At 36.2% G+C, this 19,799-nt stretch overlaps 3 protein-coding genes across 5 annotated transcripts in view; 2 read left to right on the top strand and 1 right to left on the bottom strand.

The window, feature by feature from the left end:
• Positions 1 to 1,219: 1,219 nt before the first annotated feature.
• On the bottom strand, positions 1,220 to 4,266 carry aqp7 (aquaporin 7). The gene is made up of 5 exons (XM_016551926.1): positions 4,139 to 4,266; positions 2,807 to 2,933; positions 2,577 to 2,714; positions 2,349 to 2,467; positions 1,220 to 1,441 (listed from the first exon to the last, which is right to left on the bottom strand). The coding sequence occupies exons 1-5, from the start codon at positions 4,256 to 4,258 to the stop codon at positions 1,220 to 1,222; spliced, it is 726 nt and encodes a 241-aa protein (XP_016407412.1). The 5' UTR covers positions 4,259 to 4,266.
• Positions 4,267 to 7,127: 2,861 nt separating this feature from the next.
• On the top strand, positions 7,128 to 11,418 carry LOC107739746 (retinol dehydrogenase 12). 3 transcript variants are annotated; one of them, XM_016551948.1, is made up of 7 exons: positions 7,128 to 7,423; positions 8,276 to 8,515; positions 8,598 to 8,687; positions 9,562 to 9,750; positions 10,339 to 10,448; positions 10,955 to 11,127; positions 11,158 to 11,418. In XM_016551948.1, exons 1-7 carry the CDS (start codon positions 7,261 to 7,263, stop codon positions 11,159 to 11,161), a joined length of 969 nt encoding a protein of 322 aa, XP_016407434.1. In that variant the 5' UTR covers positions 7,128 to 7,260; the 3' UTR covers positions 11,162 to 11,418. The 3 variants fall into 3 exon arrangements, with proteins under 3 accessions (XP_016407434.1, XP_016407432.1, XP_016407435.1); XM_016551946.1 differs by having other exon boundaries at positions 10,955 to 11,418; XM_016551949.1 differs by lacking the exon at positions 8,598 to 8,687 and having other exon boundaries at positions 10,955 to 11,418.
• A 3,984-nt stretch (positions 11,419 to 15,402) lies between these two features.
• LOC107739720 (nucleolar protein 56-like) overlaps positions 15,403 to 19,799 on the top strand; it is an 8,092-nt gene continuing 3,695 nt past the window's right edge. The window contains exons 1-8 of the mRNA XM_016551924.1: positions 15,403 to 15,508; positions 16,373 to 16,462; positions 16,840 to 16,954; positions 17,141 to 17,305; positions 17,726 to 17,924; positions 18,359 to 18,546; positions 18,770 to 18,921; positions 19,473 to 19,573. Of these exons, the coding sequence (XP_016407410.1) occupies positions 15,506 to 15,508; positions 16,373 to 16,462; positions 16,840 to 16,954; positions 17,141 to 17,305; positions 17,726 to 17,924; positions 18,359 to 18,546; positions 18,770 to 18,921; positions 19,473 to 19,573 (1,013 nt within the window). The 5' untranslated portion in view covers positions 15,403 to 15,505. The remainder of the gene's footprint in view (positions 15,509 to 16,372; positions 16,463 to 16,839; positions 16,955 to 17,140; positions 17,306 to 17,725; positions 17,925 to 18,358; positions 18,547 to 18,769; positions 18,922 to 19,472; positions 19,574 to 19,799) is intronic.

Here is a 19,799-nt window from a genome sequence, read left to right as displayed (position 1 = left end):
TGATTGGCTAATTTTTTTTTACCAACGGAGGCATGAGAGCTCCGCGCTCCCCTGGCCTCCCCCTCCCCTTCTCTATCACCGAGCGGTTGCAATTACATCAGCAGATTCGGCACATTCGCGATAGAAAAGCGGCGCTTTCACGTTATGGTATTACAACTGTGAAATTACAAACAAAAAATACACATTCTGAGACATGAACTGAAATGAATTGTGAATTTTATTAACATTAAATCGTCCTCCTCCCATTTTCACCTCAAAATTATGGGGAAGCTGTGCCTCCCCTGCCTCCCCCGACGAGCCGCCACTGGATTTGAATGACTATTTTTAGTATTTTTAATTTGATTAATATCTATACAATGTTTTAAAACATTTATATTTTTATACATTTATACTTTAACACATTTATATTCAGATACAATATATATTGATACAAAATTTGGATTTTTTTTTTTTACAACCAGAACAAATTAAATTAAAGTAGATATGTATATTTTTTTCTGTTAAAAACTGTTGACTTTGGCTTCTTTTGGCTTATTTTATTATGGATATTTTATTTATATCATATATATATATATATATATACGTATATTTGAAGTCTCTTATGCTCACCAGTGCTGATTTCTTTTTGTAGAAAAAATAGAGTAAAAACAGTAATATAGTGAAATATGAATACAATATTTAAAATAAGTATTTTCTATTTTAATATATCTTAAAATGTAATCTATTTGTGTGATGGCAAAGCTGAATGTTTAGAATTCATTACTTCGGTCTTTAGTGTTCTTAATCAATGTATGATTAAGTAATGTAAAAAAAAAAAGAATATTTGTTATTCATATCATTATGCTATTTATTTTAGTAAACATTTGAGTAAAATACATTATTTTATTTTTTTATGTTTTTATTTTATTACTTTGAAACATTTATAATTATTAAAGTACATAACTTTATTTTGAGTTATAGTAAATCATTTACCAAGTTCAGGTCAGACGTGCTACTGAAAATATTTTCCAGTTACAGATCTGATTTGATAATTGTGACTATTCCTGTTATCAATGTTTCAGCAAAACATAATGAAAGGTTTCAAGTCAGGCATATCAGGAATTCAAACCACGAGTTACAGGGATAGTGACTGAAAAAAAAAAACAGGAGGTGTTACAAATCATTAACCCTGACTGAAATACACACATTAAAGAGTTTCATAGCTTGATTTTGTATTTATTCACCTGAAAACCTCCATGCCCCAACCTGCCATCAGTGTGAAGACTCTCGGCCCCAGATCTCGTGTTGGATTGATGGCATAGCCGCTGTTGCTCCCCAGAGAGACACCAATGAGGAGCACCAGGAGCCCCACACCCACAGGCTCAACTCCAGGCACGACCGGCTGGTTTCTCTGGTCAGCCAGAGCCATCAGACACAGCAACAGCATGCCAGTGCCCAGAACCTGATTCAGAGATTTAAAAATATAAAGTTTTTAAAGAAAGAGTCCACCCAAAAATGAAAATTTGATGAACATATGCTCACCCTCAGGCCATCCCAGATGAAGATGAGTTTGTTTCTTCACTGAAACCATTTTGAAAAATTTAAACATTACATCACTTGCTCACCAATGGATCCTCTGCAGTGAATGGGTGCCGTCAGAATGAGAGTCCAAACAGCTGATAAAAACATCACAATAATCCACAAGTAATCCACACGGCCCTTGTAAGGTGAAAAGCTGCATGTTTGTAAAAACCAAATCCAAATATAAAAAACAAAGTCAATCCACTGTTGTCCTCTCATCTAAATGCACTGACAGATTTCTTTAGAACTGTTTTGGATGGTTTTCACTTGTAAAATGCTTGATCTGTGCATATTTCTCATATTTTGCATATTTCAAACAACATGTTTTTTTACTGGAGAAAGCAATATTAAGGATAGAGGACTTTGAGCCGGAAGCAATGGTTTGAAGTTAAAAATATCTTGATGGATTTGTTTGTTACAAACATGCAGCTTTTCACTTCATAAGACGTTAATTGATGGACTGGAGTCGTGTGGGTTTCTTGTGGATTATAGTGATGTTTTTATCAGCTGTTTGGACTCTCATTCTGACGGCACCCATTCACTCGAGATGATCCGCTGGTGGTGAGCAAGTAATGTAATGCAAAATTTCTCCAAATCTGTTCCGATAAAGAAACAAACTCATCTACATCTTGGATGGCTGAGGGTGAGTATTTTGTATTTTGTGGTAAATACAAAATCAATGATTTTTAGCATATTTTCATTTTTGGGTGAACTATTCTTATACACTATCATGTTTTTGGTTCATATCATAGTTAATTATGGAGCATTTATATTCATTTTCAGAATACCTGATCGAAGAATCCAGTGTAGATTGAGATGTAAGGTGCTGGATATGTAGCGAAGATCCCAGCTGTTGCTTTGGGGCCCGACACAGTGAAATTGCCCCCACAGTAATGATGTATAGCATCTATAAAGCACAGCACAGATGTGAGAGAAGAAACCTTGTGGCAATTTATTTGACCTACTCCAACACTAAGAACAAAAATAACTCCAGAAGAAGATGAGTATTTGCTCACCATAATAAAGTAAAAAAATGGTCCCAGCAGCAAGGAAGGAACCCAGAAACTGGGCAAAAACGTACAGTGGGAACATCTTCCAACGCAAACGGCCAAACACGCACATTGTGAATGAAACAGCTGCATTCATATGAGCTCCTATGTGATAGAGTAAAACATATTGCATGATTATTTGTCATTATGGAAAACAGTGAACTCTGACCTGGTGTTTGGGGTCAAGAGGGTCTCACCTGACACTTTTCCACCAACGTGCACACCCATAGCCACACTCAGCCCAAAGCCTACATTTATGCTGAAATACTCTCCAAAAACACCATTTCCTGTGACCACTTGTGCAACAGTGCCAAGGCCAAACACCTGGAATTCAAAAACAGAGTCTGTCTGATAATTCATAGATGCAGCAATTATAGGAAAATAAACCCTGGTGTAAAGCTTATTTCATGGCTACTTATCAAATAAATAAATACATTGACATGAAGTATTGATTTTAGTTGGGCATGTATAGAGGCCATGATGACACAGAAACAAGGTAATTGTAGGTAACATTTTTGTTATTGGAAATAAAATTTAAATGAGTTTTAGTAATTGACATTTTTAACCCCTTCAGGGGTGGAGAAAAGTATTTCTTCCCCTAATCGTGAAACTATTGGGAAACGTGTTTGGAAACAATAAACGTTTTTGAAGTTCCTTTTGCTACTAGCACAGAAATGACACACTTTACCTTTAATTTCACAATAAAAATGACTGACATTTAAAAAATAGCAAAAACTATTCAAATGTAAAAAAGCACATAACACATAAACGATGAAAATAAATATTCAATGAAAAACTAAATGAAATGATTCAGCTGAATGAAAATTAGAAATGTTGCTTTGGCAACTAACTGAAATGTGTTTAAATTGAAGCAATAACTGGAAATAAATCAAATCTAAAACTGAAATAAAAAATAATAAATCTTAAATAATAATGTTAAATAGAACAAAAAATAATAAAAATTACAAGAGCATGTAACAAAACGACTAAAATGGAACTAAAATTAAAAATAAAAGCTAATTCATAATATTAATCAAAACTATAATTGTATACTGAATATAGAACATTATTAAGTTTGCATAGGTTTTCTCAATTACTGGTGAGTTACATAGCATTGCTATTGGTCAAGTGTTTTGCATTGATTTCACCTGGCAATAATGGAAAAAGTATGTCAAGCCAATCTTTCTAAGAATAGAATTTATGTAGCACATGGTCTGACCTCAATCACCAGTGCAGTGTCAGACAACTGACCACTCATGCAAACTCATGTGGGCATGTGATCCAAAGCATTACAATGACAAGTACACAATGCTCTATGAAGACTTCATGAATGAATGAATAATCCAATGAACTGATACAATGAAAAAGAAATCATCAGTAAAATACTAAACAGTAATATTCTATTTAACTGTCTTCCAAGCTTGGCATCATTACATGCTGACAATTATTCACATCTTTATGCACTGAAAATGCTAATCATTCACTATTAAGCAGAATAATGAATTCTGACAAAATGAACAACCTCTTACCATCATGATGAACGTGCAGAGGGTCTCTGCCAGGACCACTCGAATGCATTCATTTTTTATCTTCAACCTGGAAACTACAGTAGGTGCCATATGGCCTTGTATCCTACTACCATCCTCCATTATGCTAACTTCCTGTTTCATTTCCTCTCGCTCTTTTTCTGTAGAAATCTATGTTATGACTATGTCAGACTCTTCGAATGGATTGTACTGTAGTGTTTGTCAGTTTGTCAGCGATGTCTATTTATATGAAGTCTTCGCCCCTCCCATTCCTCACACATGTACCCTCTGGTAACCTTGGGTGTTGGGAGGGGAACAGGAAATAGACAAGAAACACACACTGACAGCAGTATCATGAGTTGTTTAAACTTTCAAATGTTCCAACAGTATCAATTACAGATAAGATTATCCTGCAATATATTATATATGTGAACTGATATGTTCTTACAGTAACACAGATAATTCACTTGAACTTTAAATTGTGTATGCAAACTGTGATTTTAAACAGTTTCTCAATTGTGGTACAAGGTCTCAGCTTTAATTAAAACTAGTTTTAACTGATTCATGTAGCTATTGTTAATAAACTTGAACAATCAAAAAAATTTAATAAATAAGTAATTATTAATTAATGGTTTACTCTACACTAATAATATGCTATCATCAGTATTTACAAGAAGAAGTTTTAAAAGTTTATTTACTGATTTTTACTGTGGAATGTAGGAACTAGTGGTAAGAGATAAACAGGTAATAGCTGACCAAAGTGCATGCCAATAGTATCATAGTTTTGTAAAAGTTTATATAATACAAGTATAATAATTGTTATTATTTTGAATTTTTATTACATTGTATTATTTAATTTTCTCATTTTTTTTTACGTTTTTGTTTTTTAAAACTATTTTTAAATCATTTAAAATAATTTTATTTCCGTTTTAGTTCAACTTTTAGTTCAGTTAGTACTTCAGTTTAAAATAATTTTAATTAGTTGCAAGGCAAGTGTAGGTTTTAGACTAAGATTTTCAGTTAATATTCGTATTTTTCTTTATTTCAGCTTTACTTCGATGATCACAATTGTTTTTAACAGTTTTTGATTGAGTTAACGATAACAACACTGATTATAATAGTTAGTATGCCAGTTGCAATATGGAGACATAAACTACTTTATTTTTTTACTGTTAAGATTATGGTGAAGTCTGTAATTTCTGTGCCGGTACATATTCACCAAAAGGAAATGCAAAAGTATTGTTTCCAAACACGTTTCTCAAAATTTTTCCCATTAGGATGTGAAATAGGCCTACTCTTCTCTACACTTGAATGGGTTAAAAATGTATTTACATCGATTGCTAAAACTGAGTAAGGTATTATTTAGGCTTTTATGTGACCTGCGTCTGTCTGTGGTTGTAAGAGCTGTTCTGCATCTGGTGTGCTGAGATAGTGACTCTGCGCTTCACGACCACATGTCCCTCTGAGACACAAACACACCACACACACTCTCTCACACACTACAAGGCCACCAGTTTGATCTAACATGGCCCAAGGTATGTTTTATTACAGTAATAATATGTTCTTTTTTGGCCAATTATGGACTTGAGAAATGTAATTATTATGTATCATATATTTAGCGTTTTACTATGGAAGATCATTTCTCTGTATATTTAATATTACATGATTTAGTAAGTATGACTTAAGAACTAGAGTACAACCACTGAAAGGAACCTGTATAATAATTTCCTCAGCAAAGATAAGGAGCCGATAAGGCATGTGATAGCAGGCCGCTGGCCTTTGCCCCTGCATATGTGGGTAAATTATATTTAAAAAAATTTTTTATTTTTTTTTAAAAGCTGCATGAATGATTTTTTCAAGAGTGCATAAGAGCCATTGAAATAGAAAAAAAAAATTATTTTTATTTTATTTTTATGTGTCAATGAGGTCACAATACACTCTCCTCAAAAGGGATAGTTCACCAAAAAATGACAATTCTGTCAAGATGATATTTTGAAGAATGTGGGTAACTAAACAGTTGTTGGTCCCCATTGACTTCCATATGGAAGAAATAAAAAATACTATGGAAGTCTTTGGTTACCGATATTTTTCAAAATATATTTTGTGTTCAGAAAACTGCAGGTTAGGAACAGATTGAGGGTGACAGCTTGATCATGACAAAAAAAAAAATTGGGGGTAAACTATCCCTTTAAGGATAAAGTGTGTTTATGCTACTTTAAATGTCTATTCGGGTCTGTGCCTCTATTGTGTATGTGACCCTGCTGTGGAGGAAAAGTGACAATGATACCAGCTTCATATCTTTGCTTTGCGTATTTCATTAGGTCATGGAAATCTGAAGTTTTTACATTGTGTGAAGGGGAAGAAATATTTTCTCACAGCTTCCTCAGCTTCCTGATAATCAGTCCTGGGCTTTGTCCATAAGCGGTTTATGGAATAAAAGCCAGTATAAACCAGTTTTATCGAATTTTTCCTAGGAATTTCTATGCTGTTTGTTCAGAAGAATGCTGAACACAGCAGAAAAGGAATTCTGAGGTACAACAAATCACCTCAGGCAACTTAACCTAACGTAACTGCCAATATTGTGTCTAAAGTTACCCAAGTTGTTTAAAAGTTACTCGAAGTTACTCAAGTTACTCAATTTTAACTTCTTGACTTCATTGAACTGGTGTATTAGAAGCTATATCACGACTCATGCCGCCTCCTTAATGGAATAACATCTTATTGGGTATTTGGGTCACTAGTTGGTGTTTCCTTACATGCTTTATGAATTCATAAATTTAAAAAAACTTTTCTAGGGGATTTATGCTATTTTGGTCACATAAGTATGGTACACATCTGTCTATCTGTCTGTCTGACTGTCTGCCTGTCTGTCCTTTAATGTCATTTTAGCTTCTTCTATTCCTGTACCAGCATTTATCTGCCGGCAAGTGAATCGCAACATCAAGACTCAAGTCTGTGTTTACTCTAAGTGAATGACGGGAATAGTCTTAAACTATGCTTTTATAGTCTTTGCCCTGTGCGCGCGCATAGTGCGCAGTCGTGCCAGGGTCACTCGGATAATGCTTTAACACATTGTCTCTATTAAGTAAACCGAGGATTTCAGCGGAGGCACGCAGACTTGATAAATGAACTGGGAGTGGAGTGACATTTATTCCCATCCGTTATGGATGGTTTCAACGGCGATCCTGGCCATAATTGTGCGCGCGCAGCGGAAAGCATTGTGGAACCCGCGCGCTTGTCCCGTGAAGTTAAACGGAAAAACTGCAGTCGTCACTGGAGCTAACACGGGTGAGAATCAAAATGAATGATATTTTAATGCATGGTGGTGAGCAAATAAACGCTTGGGTATAATTACGGAAGACCCTTTTTACACAGAAGACGAGTGACACATTGGCTAGTATCCATGATGAAACTAGCCTACAAATATTGTGACGAAAAAATTTCGAGTTCAAGATATGTTTCGTGTATATAAAACCTAAACTTGTTTGTTGTTTATTTAGTCGTGGAACCGCTCCGTCTGGCTAAAACTGGTTAGCAAACAGGCTTGTGATAATCTGTACCAGATGGTTTACATTTGTTGCGTCTGGAGTGACTGGTTTAGGTCATGGTGTTCACAAACGAAAAATGTAATTGTTCAGTCAGTGGTTGAATATTTAGGTAATTTGGCTCAGCTGTTTCTTCGGAGAATTTGGAAAAAAAAATAATAGAGAAATAGAATAGAGAATATATGAACAGAAACAAATGAGACAGGGTGAATTCAGGTGAAATGGGACGCTTTTTGCAATTGAGGTGACTGGGGAAAATGTAACAAATATAAATGGGTATACATTTATTATAAAACGATTCTGTATAGAATTGCTCAAATAATATACAGTTTTGGAGAAATTCGATTAAAAAATGTTTGGGGTTATATTTAAATCTATTTTGTTATTGGGATTTTTCTTTCCTGTGGGTACATGGCATATGAAAGTAGGAGCTTAATTTAAGTTTGATATGATGATGATACAAGATAAGATATAGTTTAAACAGATTTGGCATATATTGTATTGCATAAAGTCATACATAATTCTGTTAAGTCATAATTGCTCACTTTCTTATTCCCTACTACTGCTGTGTCATTCACCTCTTGTTATCTCCTAGGTATTGGGAAGTTCATTGCCCTGGACTTTGCTCGTCGTGGGGCGCGGGTGATCCTGGCATGCCGGGACGAGGCTCGTGGGACTGCAGCGCTGCAAGAAATCAGAGAAAGTACTGGGAACCAGAGCATACATCTGTGTCTGCTTGACACCTCGTCGCTCGACTCTGTCCGAAAGTTTGCAGCACGGATCTTGGAGGAAGAGAAGGAATTACATATCCTGGTCAATAACGCAGGGGCCTCAGGTGGAACGGCCGTCTCTCTCTCTCAATCTCTCATATTTTCATTTATATATCCATACAAACCATGGTTTGTTCACGCCTACAGGCTTACCCAGTAAGATCACTGCAGATGGGTTGGAAATCACTTTTGCAACCAACCACGTTGGCCCATTTCTGCTCACCAGTTTGCTTTTAGGTCAGACAACATTCCCATTGCTAATGCTTTTTTTTTTTTTTAGATCTTAAAGAAATAGTTCACCCAAAAATGAGAATTTGCTGAAAATTTACTCACCCTCAGGCCATCCAAAATGTTGCTTCATCAGAACAGATGTGGAGAAATTTAGCATCACTTGCTCACCAGTGGATCCTCTGTAGTAAATGAGAGTCCGAACATAAAAACATGATAAAAAAAAAATCACAACGATCCACAAGTAATCTATAACTCCAGTTCATCGATTAATCTTATAAATTGAAAAGCTGTGAGGTTGTAAGAAACAAATTCATCATTAAGGCATTTAACTTTAAACCATGGCTTCTAGCCAAAATTTGAGTTCTCTATCTGTAATAATTCTTTCTCTAATGAAAAAGTTCACCACCTGTTGTCCTCTAACATCAACATCTACCAAAATAGATTTGGCTTGTAAGCAGTGCTTGATTTTGGCATATTACTTTACTGATTCAGACGAGATGTTCACTGGAGAAAGAAATATTATGGATAGAAGACTCATATTTTAGCCAGAAGCAATGTTTTAACGTTAAATTCCTTAATGAGGGATTTATTTACTATACACAGCTTTTCACTTCATAAGATGATAATTGATGGACTGGAGTGGTGTGGATTACTTGTGGATTATTGTGATGTTTTGTTCAGCTGTTTGGACTCTCATTCTGACGGCACCCATTGACCGCAGAGGATCCATTGGAGAGCAAGTGATGTAATGCTAAATTTCTCTAAATCTGTTCTGGTGAAGAAACAAACTCATTTACATCTTGGATAGCCTGGATAAACTATTCCTTTGAAATGACACATCTGGATTCTGGAAGTAAGACTTCTTTTTATTGTCACACAGACCTTTTGAAGAAATCAACTCCAGTTCGCATTGTAAATGTTTCGTCTATGAATCACTGGAGGGGTGAGGTAAACTTTGATCATTTCCGCGGTCACAATCTAAATAATGTGATGGATGCTACGTATAACCACACCAAGCTGCACAACGTCATCTGGACAAACGAGTTGGCACGCAGGCTTCAGGGTACAGGTACATGTCCAAACCACAACTCATTATACTGACTGTCTACTGCTGCCATTAAAAATGAGCAGAAAGTCATAATTAGATTTTGATGATTAGATTTGACATCGCCTCATAATTCAGTAATGTGCATAATGCACACTCTTTAAACTCTCTTATAAATTAATTTGTGAGTGGGTCACACAGGAAAGAAAAAGAAGACATATACAGTAGGAAAGAAAAATCTCAAATGAGACCATCTCAATTATTTCTTCTTAACATGAGGTGAAATGTAATTAAGCTCATGTAGAGCACTAGAATGTCTCAAGCTGTGCTCAGATACCAAAGTACAGTATATGCAGAGATTTATAGTCAGAGATTTTAATAATAAACTACATTTCTACTCATGACAAAAAAAATCCTGAATTTCTAAATTTCCATGAAGTATTTTGAGATGTGAAAAGAGCACGTCTGACTCTACTGAATGTTTTGAATTTCTTCACAAACAAAAAGGAATTTTATGACTGGAAATGATGTTGAAAAAGGAACATTTAATGTTGGAAAGATGAGAAAGTGCTTCATTTTTTCCATTCAGATCATGGTTTGTGTGTGTTTCAGGCGTGACAGCAAACTCTCTGCATCCGGGTGTAGTTATGACAGACGTAATGAGAAACTACAACTTCATTATCCGATTCCTCTTCAACTTGGTCGGCTTTTTCTTCTTCAAAGTGAGCCCACTATCAATCCAATCACTGTAAACAACATTCAACATTTCACATCAGCAACTGCTTCCTGCCAACTCCTCTGGCTGCACTAGTGCACTAGTTTCCATAGTAGGTGGATAAAATGTGTTAGTGCTTTTCGTTTTGACTGCCATTCTGGAACAAGGTCACAAACACTCCAAAACCTCTGAAGTTTGAAGGGATCCTCTGAAGGGATCTACATCTTTATGCATCACAGATGTTTATTTGCCTTAAAGGCATAATACCGTTGAAGAAAGGAAGATAAACTAGAGAGAATGAGAGTAACAATAGTGATGCTTCACTGAGAAGCAGAAATGGCCAGATTTCCTGGAAGGAGTGAAATTAAAATCTAATCTGGCAACCAAACTAGGTTTCTTAAGTTTCATTTAAACACTAGAAAGGACCCACAAGAGTATACAATATAGGCCTGTAAGAAATATTCAGCAGAATATTTTGGCTTTATGTGTGTTTATGCATTTTTTCCACCACAGACTGCTGAAGAAGGGTCTTTCAGTCCAATATACTGTGCAGTGTCCGAGGAAGCAGAAGGAATAAGTGGAAAATACTTCAACAGTGACTGTTCCCTGGTCTTGCCAGCTCCTCCTGCCAGAGATCCTGCTCTTGGAGTGAAGGAATATGAGTTTTGTGAGAGACTGACTGCTAAACCTTACAGAGACTGTTCAAAAATTCTATCATGATTTATTAACACTCATCCAAACCTGTGTGGATTATTTCTTATGTTTGAATTATTTTAATTTGATTATTTCTTATGGATCTTAAAACAGACCAAACTTGCCACATAAGCTGTCCATATGACCCGTGTGCTACATTCCAAGTCTTTTGAAGCTTTATGTAACAAACCGGCTGAAATGTAACTTTTGCCCAATACTAATTGTTCCATATGCTCAATTAGTCAGACACGAGTCAGACACGGATGTTACAGATTGTTGTAATGTTAAAGGGGTCATATTCACGAAACGGTCGTCCATAAAATGCATTGCTGTTCTGTTGTAAGTAATCTTAAAGATTCCTAAATGCATCTACTTTCGGAAGGCCAAATGAAGTGCTTTTGCTTTCGCCTAGAAACACACAGCGTCTCCTTGACATGGCTGCTTCAACACTAACTGCGGTTACTGACACCATGCCTTCTTTCTTTGCGTGCACATTTGCGGCGGGATTATGCAAATATTTCCACATAGTGGGGTAGATATGTGGGGGCGTGTTAGAATGAGCCGTTTTAGGGGGGCGTGGCAGAGTCTTAACTTTGATAAAGAATATCTCTTTGGTTTTGAGACTTTAGTCTTTGCAACTTCAGGGATCTTATCTATGCACAATCAGCTTGTAACACTCCAAAGAGAAAGGAAAACTTGAAATCGCATCATATGACCCCTTTAATCTTTTTGATAGAGCAGAAAATATTGTTCAAAACCTCTTTGAATGAAGAACATATAAAGACTCATTCTGTCATCTCAATAACTTTTTTTCAGGGAACTGTTCTTTCAGTTGTGATACTTTTGATGTTACCTTCTGCAATGTGCTAGTTCATTCTCTCAAACTTATCCAATAAGACAAAGAATAAAGGCTGTTGAAGATAAACTCTTCAAATGCAATGTGAATTCCTTCTTTTCCACTGTAGACACATCTAAAGGTTTTAACAGATGTTCTCTATTTGCTATAAAGAGTTCTGCAATAAAATACCAGCTAAAGCTTCCATAATTGTAAAAGTATGTCCAAATGTAGGCATGCATCCTGTTGTTTCCAACCAACATGCTGACTTCCACACAATCTGACACTAAATATAGGACATATTGAAACCATGCGAACATTTAACTCACACATATACTGTACATATGCTCTATGTCATCTTATGTCATCCTATACAGTATTGTTCAAAAGTCTGGAGTCAGTATGATTTCTTAAAGAAATTATTTTATTCAGCAAGTATGCATTAAGCTGATAGACATATACATCAAAGTTTCCACAAACATAACTAGCGACTAAGACTAGAGTAATTACTGCTGAAAATTCAGATTTGCCATTACAGGAAGAAATGACATTTTAAAATATATTCAAATCATTTTTTTTTTATTATTTGAAAAAAAATTTTTTTTAAATTGTATTAATATTTCACAATATCACTGATTTGTGACCCTGGACCACAAAACCAGTCATAAGGGTAAATTGAATTTTGACCCATACAATGTTTTTTTGGCTATTGCTACAAATATACCCCAGCGACTTAAGACTGGTTTTGTGCTCCAGGGTCATATTTTACTGCATTTTGGATCAAATAAATGCAGCCTTGGTGAGCATAAGAGTCTTCTGTAGTGCACATTGCAAGGTTTTGGAGTAAAATGTAAAGCATGATTTTACAATAACCATTTGGTATATTAAATGACAATATTTATGAATCTAGTATTACAGGAAACAAAGTATTTAAATTTAGAGGCAAATTAAGAGTATAAAAATTAATTTAGCATGTTTTTTAACTGTTTAAATTCTGATTAAACCAGAGTTACAATATATATATATATATATATATATATATATATATGACAAGAAACTGAATTTGCATGCAGTTTCATTTTATTTTAATTTTATTACATTCATAGACAAAACATGTGTGCTTGCAACAAATGTTGAATCATCAGTCTGCAATAGTCAATGAATGCAGATAAAAATGCCGGTCTTATTTCACTGTCAAAACAAAGCACAAATATTAGCGTGGTCTGTGTATATATGAAAAACAGAAAGAGATTTTACTGTATGCTCCTTACCGGTCTCTGGCTCTTCTACGATGCTCTGCAGCATCTTACCGAAAGCAGATCCGATCTGGCCCTTTTTAGCAGTCAGCTTCAGCCCTATTTCCACAGGCTGGCCCTTCAGATGGATACAAACCAGTCAGAAACTCAAATACATTATGAAATACTTTAAAAACCTGCAGGGATTCCTCACCGCTGACTCTCCTCCATCTTCATCTGGAGACATCTCGTCAATCAAAACCCCCTCCGCTCTTGGATCAGCATCCTTCCTTTCCTCCTTCTCCTGTTGAAGATGAAGAAAGAATCCCAATAACTTTGTTCTTGGTTCAATTGGAGGCTAAATAAATAGTCATTAGGATGCCAAAGACCTCCTCACCCTGAGCTCTCTCATCTCTTTAGGGCTGAAGAAGGCGATGTGTCCCTCTGCCTGCTCGGCCAGAAGAGCAACAACATACACCAGCATCAGACATCCTGTAACTGCTCTGCGCATCTTTGGGTGACATAAAAACACAAATCAGCAAGTATTAAACACAACATGGCCGATTACATAGTGTAATGGTAACTGATAAATGAGTTCCAGTTGTGACGCACAGCAGAGAGAATGAGAGACCGGATATTTTTTCATGATAAAATCTGGACGAATGAGAGTTGTACCTTTGTACAGCATGCGGGTGGCCTCTGTGACAGGTGTTTATGTTTCTGTCAGTGGTCAGAGAGCAGTCCGCTTTATAGGAACCCTCGTGTTATCTCTGACGTATGTTTCCATAAACTCCTCCACCTTGACCATGGAGACAAGAGACACTACAAGGACTTGACATAACTTGGTTGTAGTCACTTTAGACTTGGTGTTTGTTATGGTACAGTTATGTTTTTGTATGTAAGCGCACAATATGTGTAACTATTAAGAGTTTTTAGTATTCCAAAATATACATCATTTTAAAACATTAAGAGCATAATTATAGCTTTTATTCCTAAGTGTGTGTGTTTTGTTGTTTCCGAGTACTCTGCATTCCCCAATGATGTGGATATATATAGTCATAAATTCAAATCTCTCTTTTTAAAATAAATTCAACACTGGTATTTATTGCCGTGGGTGGTACATTATGGCACATTTGTCTGATAATTAGTGGATGGATGAGTGTGCAACCAGAACTGTTTCCTGTCATAACTCTTGAAATGTTTCCTGCATCAAATATATTTTGGCAATTTGTCCCTCCTAAACACTCACAGTCACATTTATGGGCAAATGCTTGCAGCACGAAGAATAGGGCTTAATCAGATTACGAAGAGGCATATATATATAGCTTTTGAGACATATAAAATATGCTTAATGGAACATAAAATTAACATAGCATGAAAACGGTCTTTATTTAAATACACTGTCTATCCCAACACTGAAAATCTCAAATGTATAAAATAATTAAAATAGAACAATGACAAAGTTTTGACATAATCTATTGAACTGATATTCAATTCTTTCATTTTAATTTATTTTGTTAATAATTAACAGTTTTATTTTATTAAATTTCTTGAACTAGACTTACCTAAAACACCCCAAATCTTGGGACAACCACTAATTTTCTCAAAACCATTACCTGTGGTTTTAAGTACTATACAAATTACATATATACCCCATATATATATACCCATACACCATATACATGTGTATATACACACATATACACAAATTACATTTAGACCACATTTAATGTTGGTACTTTTTGTCAATTACAATTGTTTTTTAATCGGCCAATTTTTTGTATTTTATTTTATTGTGACCTTTTTTTGCATCAAAACTTCACACCAATTATGATTCTTTAATCCAAAGCAATTTGCCTAAAACCAACCACCTCAAATCCTGGAACAATCACCAATTTATTATTATTTTTTTTAAAGATGACCCTGTGGCTTAAAATATGAATTATCCTTGATTTACACACTATGCAGTGCAGGTGGTACTTTTTGTCAATTATAAATATGTGCATTATTTATGCCAAATATTTTGTTTTAATTTTATTAATAATATTTCCTGCTCTACTCTGTAATGCATTTTTTTCTGCAAACATAATGTCCACTGTGCCACGCATCTAGCATTTCCAAGCATTTCCAACAGGTGGCGCACACATTCCCGCAAAATAAGTAACTTGTGAAGTCTCGCGATAGCGTGCGGGACTAAATCATGTGGGTTTTCGTACTTGAGCGCAAGCGGATTTCTCTCCTCTTCAAGTGATTCGAAGGAACGGAACGCTCCCTCGTGCGTGGCGCACGAGATCAGTAAACATGGTAAAAAATCCATTGTTTCTTTGTACAATCTTTAGAAATGAACAGATCGGTGTTTGCAGTATGGTTTGAATGTCACGATTGCTTTGTATTTAAATCGGACTTTTATAATGGGCAGTGTGCATGTTTGTAGTATAGTTTTACATTTAAGATCTTTGAGTTTTATTGTTATTGCCATTGTTTTGAGTAGTCTGTTAAGCACAAGTATGATACGATTGCACAATACAAGCTGCATTTAATCAATCACTGCAGTCTGAGAGGATAAAATGTGAAACCGGATACACAAGGCCTCAATGTGATATTAAAGGCCACAGCAGCCATTAAAGGCCACAGCAGCCATTAAATTCAATGTAACGGACTCCTGAAGTTTCACTCACCTCTCGTTAGTGTTTCGGATCGATGTCCTGGTACAGATCGCAGTGCTATGAGATGTTGATCAGTTTTAAAAGTAGCACTCGCTGAGTATTTGATCCGCTGGAGGAACACGTGGTGTGTCTGTGCTAACCCATGCTAATGTGAATCTCTCCAGCTTCAAGCTCTAATGCAATAAAATCTAAACAGGGGTAGTTTATTAACGACTGTTGTTATCTTCTGCTTACGCAATGTTGTATAATCATATTAAATACGTAAAATTGAGCAGTTGCTTGTAACGTTACCTGGTGGCGCCAACGCCATGTGGGCTACATGCACGTGTTGGTGTTGACCTGCGACCCCATCAGATCAGATTCACGGTATTCTTTTGTAATGTATTATTTGTTTGGTTATTAATGTAGGAGTGACGCATTTGGGACTTTGTCCCTTTTTGGTTTAAGTAGTGATTTATGGTATTATTAGGGCAGATCAGTAACCTGGCCTTCTCTCTCTCAGGTGCTTTTACACGTGTTGTTCGAGCATGCAGCTGGATATGCGTTATTCGCTGTTAAAGAAGTGGAGGACATTGGAATGCTTCTACCTCAGGTTTGTATATTGAAGAAGTGCAAAGGAAAGTAAATGTGCATGCCAACAACGTGGTGAAGATCTGGACTGGTAACCAGAAGGTTGTTTGTTCAAATCCCACCCATAAATGTACCATTTAAAAATAATCTGCATGACCTATGTGCTATGCCTAGATTGCACTAAGTATTGGATCTGTAAAAATACTTCAAATCGACATTAAAAAATTAAATGTATGTTTTAAATGTTATTGTCAGCGTTTCATCAGTGTGCAATGCATTACATTCCAATGAAAGTCACAATATAGAAGATCTATCACTACTTTCATTATGTAACATTAAATACATTTGAATTCAAATCTTAAATGTCTTCTAAATGACTAATTCTTTTGACTTTCATAGGTGGAGCAAAGTGTCCTAAACCTTGGCAAATTCAGTAGCGTGATCAAACTGAGTGCATTCTTCCCCTTTAAATCCGCCCAGGGTGCACTGGAAAACATCAATGCCGTCTCAGAAGGTAAGAGAGACGAAGGTCTTGTTTTAAACTGTTTCCTGGATGCAATGATGTACCTATAATCTGTCAATCCACTGAATCAATGTGATGACAGCATACCTACAAACTGATCATCTGAGGCTTGACATGTTGACTTACAAACTTGAACCTACAATTACTGACACCACGTTTCTAATCTGATCCTGACAGGAGTTGTCCATGCGGATCTCAAGTTGTTCTTGGAGACCAACCTTCCGTCCGGAGGTAAAAAGAAGGCAATGTTGGGGGTTTCAGATGCTAAACTTGGGGCGGCGCTTCAAGAAGAGCTCAATCTGTCCATTCAGACTGGAGGCGCTGTAGCTGAAATCATAAGAGGTGAGCAGAGAGCATGATTATTTAAATCAGGGGTTTTCAATATTTTAGATGCCACGGACCCCAAATATAATCCTCATATAAAGGCAGTTATATATTTTCATGTATGAAAGACCCAGTTTTTACTGTAGAACATTTGTATTATAAATGTGTAAAATATTATTTGGAAAATATTTAATAACATTTCTTTTATTCTCAATATTTCCCTGTACACACTTTGGAAAAGTTTTGAAATCCCCTGATTTAAGTGATTAATGTAAAAATTCATATTTCTAAATGTTATCAAAAGCCTGCTGTAATGATGTACCTATAACACCTGATTTCTGATGCTTTATACTGAAAATCTGAACAGACAGGCCAAAAAAGTGTGGTTTTATGAGTCCCGAAGTGACTGTTTCTCACGCATCTGCTTGTGATTGACAGGTGTGCGTCTGCACTTCCATTCCCTGGTCAAGGGACTCACCGCTCAGGCTGCGTCCAAAGCTCAGCTAGGTTTGGGTCACAGCTACTCCAGAGCCAAAGTCAAGTTCAATGTCAACAGGGCAGACAACATGATCATCCAGTCCATCGCCCTCCTCGATCAGCTGGACAAAGACATCAACACGTTCTCCATGCGTGTGCGGTAAGATGTTCTTCCACTGGGGTTTGTAGTTGGATCTAATACAGCAGCCTCCTAATGCTTACCACAGACAGCGCCCCCCTAGTGCACTGGCTGTACAGGAAGTGGAGGGACAGTAAAGTCCTTTCTCAGGAGTGTTTGGTCCATCAGACTGGAGTGAACACAACCTGAGGGGGGAGACAGACCTTGACTGGGAAGCCAAAGTAGTTTTGTGCCTAGTAAGCATAACTTGGGGATGATACTAAGTACTATACTAATAACTTGTACTTCAAATTTTTTTTTCTTGGGTCTAAACAGTAAAATAACTAATAAACGGAATGATTTTTTTAAAAAGTAATATTATTATGTAGTTACATTAAGATGTAATCATACAATTTGTGCAGTCTTTCCAAAAATATGCAGCCTTATCAGAACTCTCTCTCTCTTTATCTGTGCAGTGAATGGTACGGCTACCACTTCCCAGAACTGATAAAGATAGTGAACGATAACAGTATGTACTGTAAGCTGGCCAAGTTGATCGGGAACAGGAAGGAACTGACTGAGGAGATGCTGGAAGCTATAGAGGAGATCACAATGGACAGTGGCAAAGCTCAAGCTATCCTCGATGCGTCCCGCAGCTCTATGGGTAAGTCAAGATCACTGATGTCCTCCGCTTAGTGTGGGTTTGTCTGGGATGTTATGATGTTTTTATAATCTGTCAATCCACTGATTCCATGTGATGACAGCATATCTCACTGAACTGAACAACTGTACCTCACCGAGTCACTTTAACTCAACCAGTATAAGTGCTCCTGTGATTTATGGGAGAAGATTATACATCAGTTTTTTTATTTTTTATTTTTTTAAAGGTATGGATATCTCTCCTATTGACTTGATCAACATTGAGAGTTTCTCCTGCCGTGTAGTGTCTCTCACAACGTACAGACAGGGACTGCAAGAGTATTTGCGGTCTAAAATGGGCCAGGTGGCGCCAAATCTTGCGGCTCTCATTGGTGAAGTGGTACGTGTTCGTCATCTCCTTTTTTTTGTTTTTTTTTGTTTGTATAATATTTTTATTTTTGTGATGTCATTTGTGGAGTTTTTTTTTTTTTTTTAAGTTATAAAATGCAGTAAGTATATAATAGCATTGTACTAAACTTAATTAGCTATTTTAATTTGGTAAATTTTTAGCTGACAATTATTTATTCACATTTTATTACATTACATAAAAAATTGGAAAGGTACTTAATTGCTTTTTTTCAATGTTAGCCTTAAAATGTCACAATGTTTGAGTAAAATGTCCTGGAAATTTCTTTGAGATTTACCTGCGCATAATTATTTTTTTCAGGGTTCTTTAACATTTTAAATGTTTCTTTGTAGTACGTTGTGTAAATTTGTACTCTTAAAATATATTAATACGCGTAAATATTTTTAAAGTTTTAATGTTTTTTTTATTCTATGAGCTTGTAATTGTTTGTTTGTGAGTGCAACCTTTCTAAATTGTCTTAAATTCTGTAGAAGTGTCAAGTTGGTGTGCTTAGAGGTTTTCTCACATCTATTTCCTATTAATAGGTTGGTGCTCGTCTAATTTCTCACGCCGGCAGTCTGACAAACCTAGCCAAATATCCGGCCTCCACCGTGCAGATTCTGGGTGCAGAGAAGGCCCTGTTCAGGTACTGGGGCTCCCCTTCCCTGCTGGGGTTTCACACATCTGCGGTGATGGCAGGGCCGGGGCGTAGCAGGAGCGGGTGACTTGGTGCGTCAATGAACACACCTTAAAGTGATCCCGCTCAATCTCACGTACCCCCCAGTCTGAGCAGCTGATGAGGGGTTTGAGAGGTAGATACTTTTGAAGATGTTGTTGAGACCGGGCAGTTCTAAATTCTTTTTTTTTTTTTT

The sequence above is a fragment of the Sinocyclocheilus rhinocerous genome, unplaced genomic scaffold, assembly GCF_001515625.1.
Source record: "Sinocyclocheilus rhinocerous isolate Xijiao unplaced genomic scaffold, SAMN03320098_v1.1 scaffold585, whole genome shotgun sequence".
Classification (NCBI taxonomy): Eukaryota; Metazoa; Chordata; class Actinopteri; order Cypriniformes; family Cyprinidae; genus Sinocyclocheilus; species Sinocyclocheilus rhinocerous.
The sequence above is the reverse complement of the archived record's forward strand: the minus strand, read 5'-3'. Positions and strand labels throughout refer to the sequence as shown.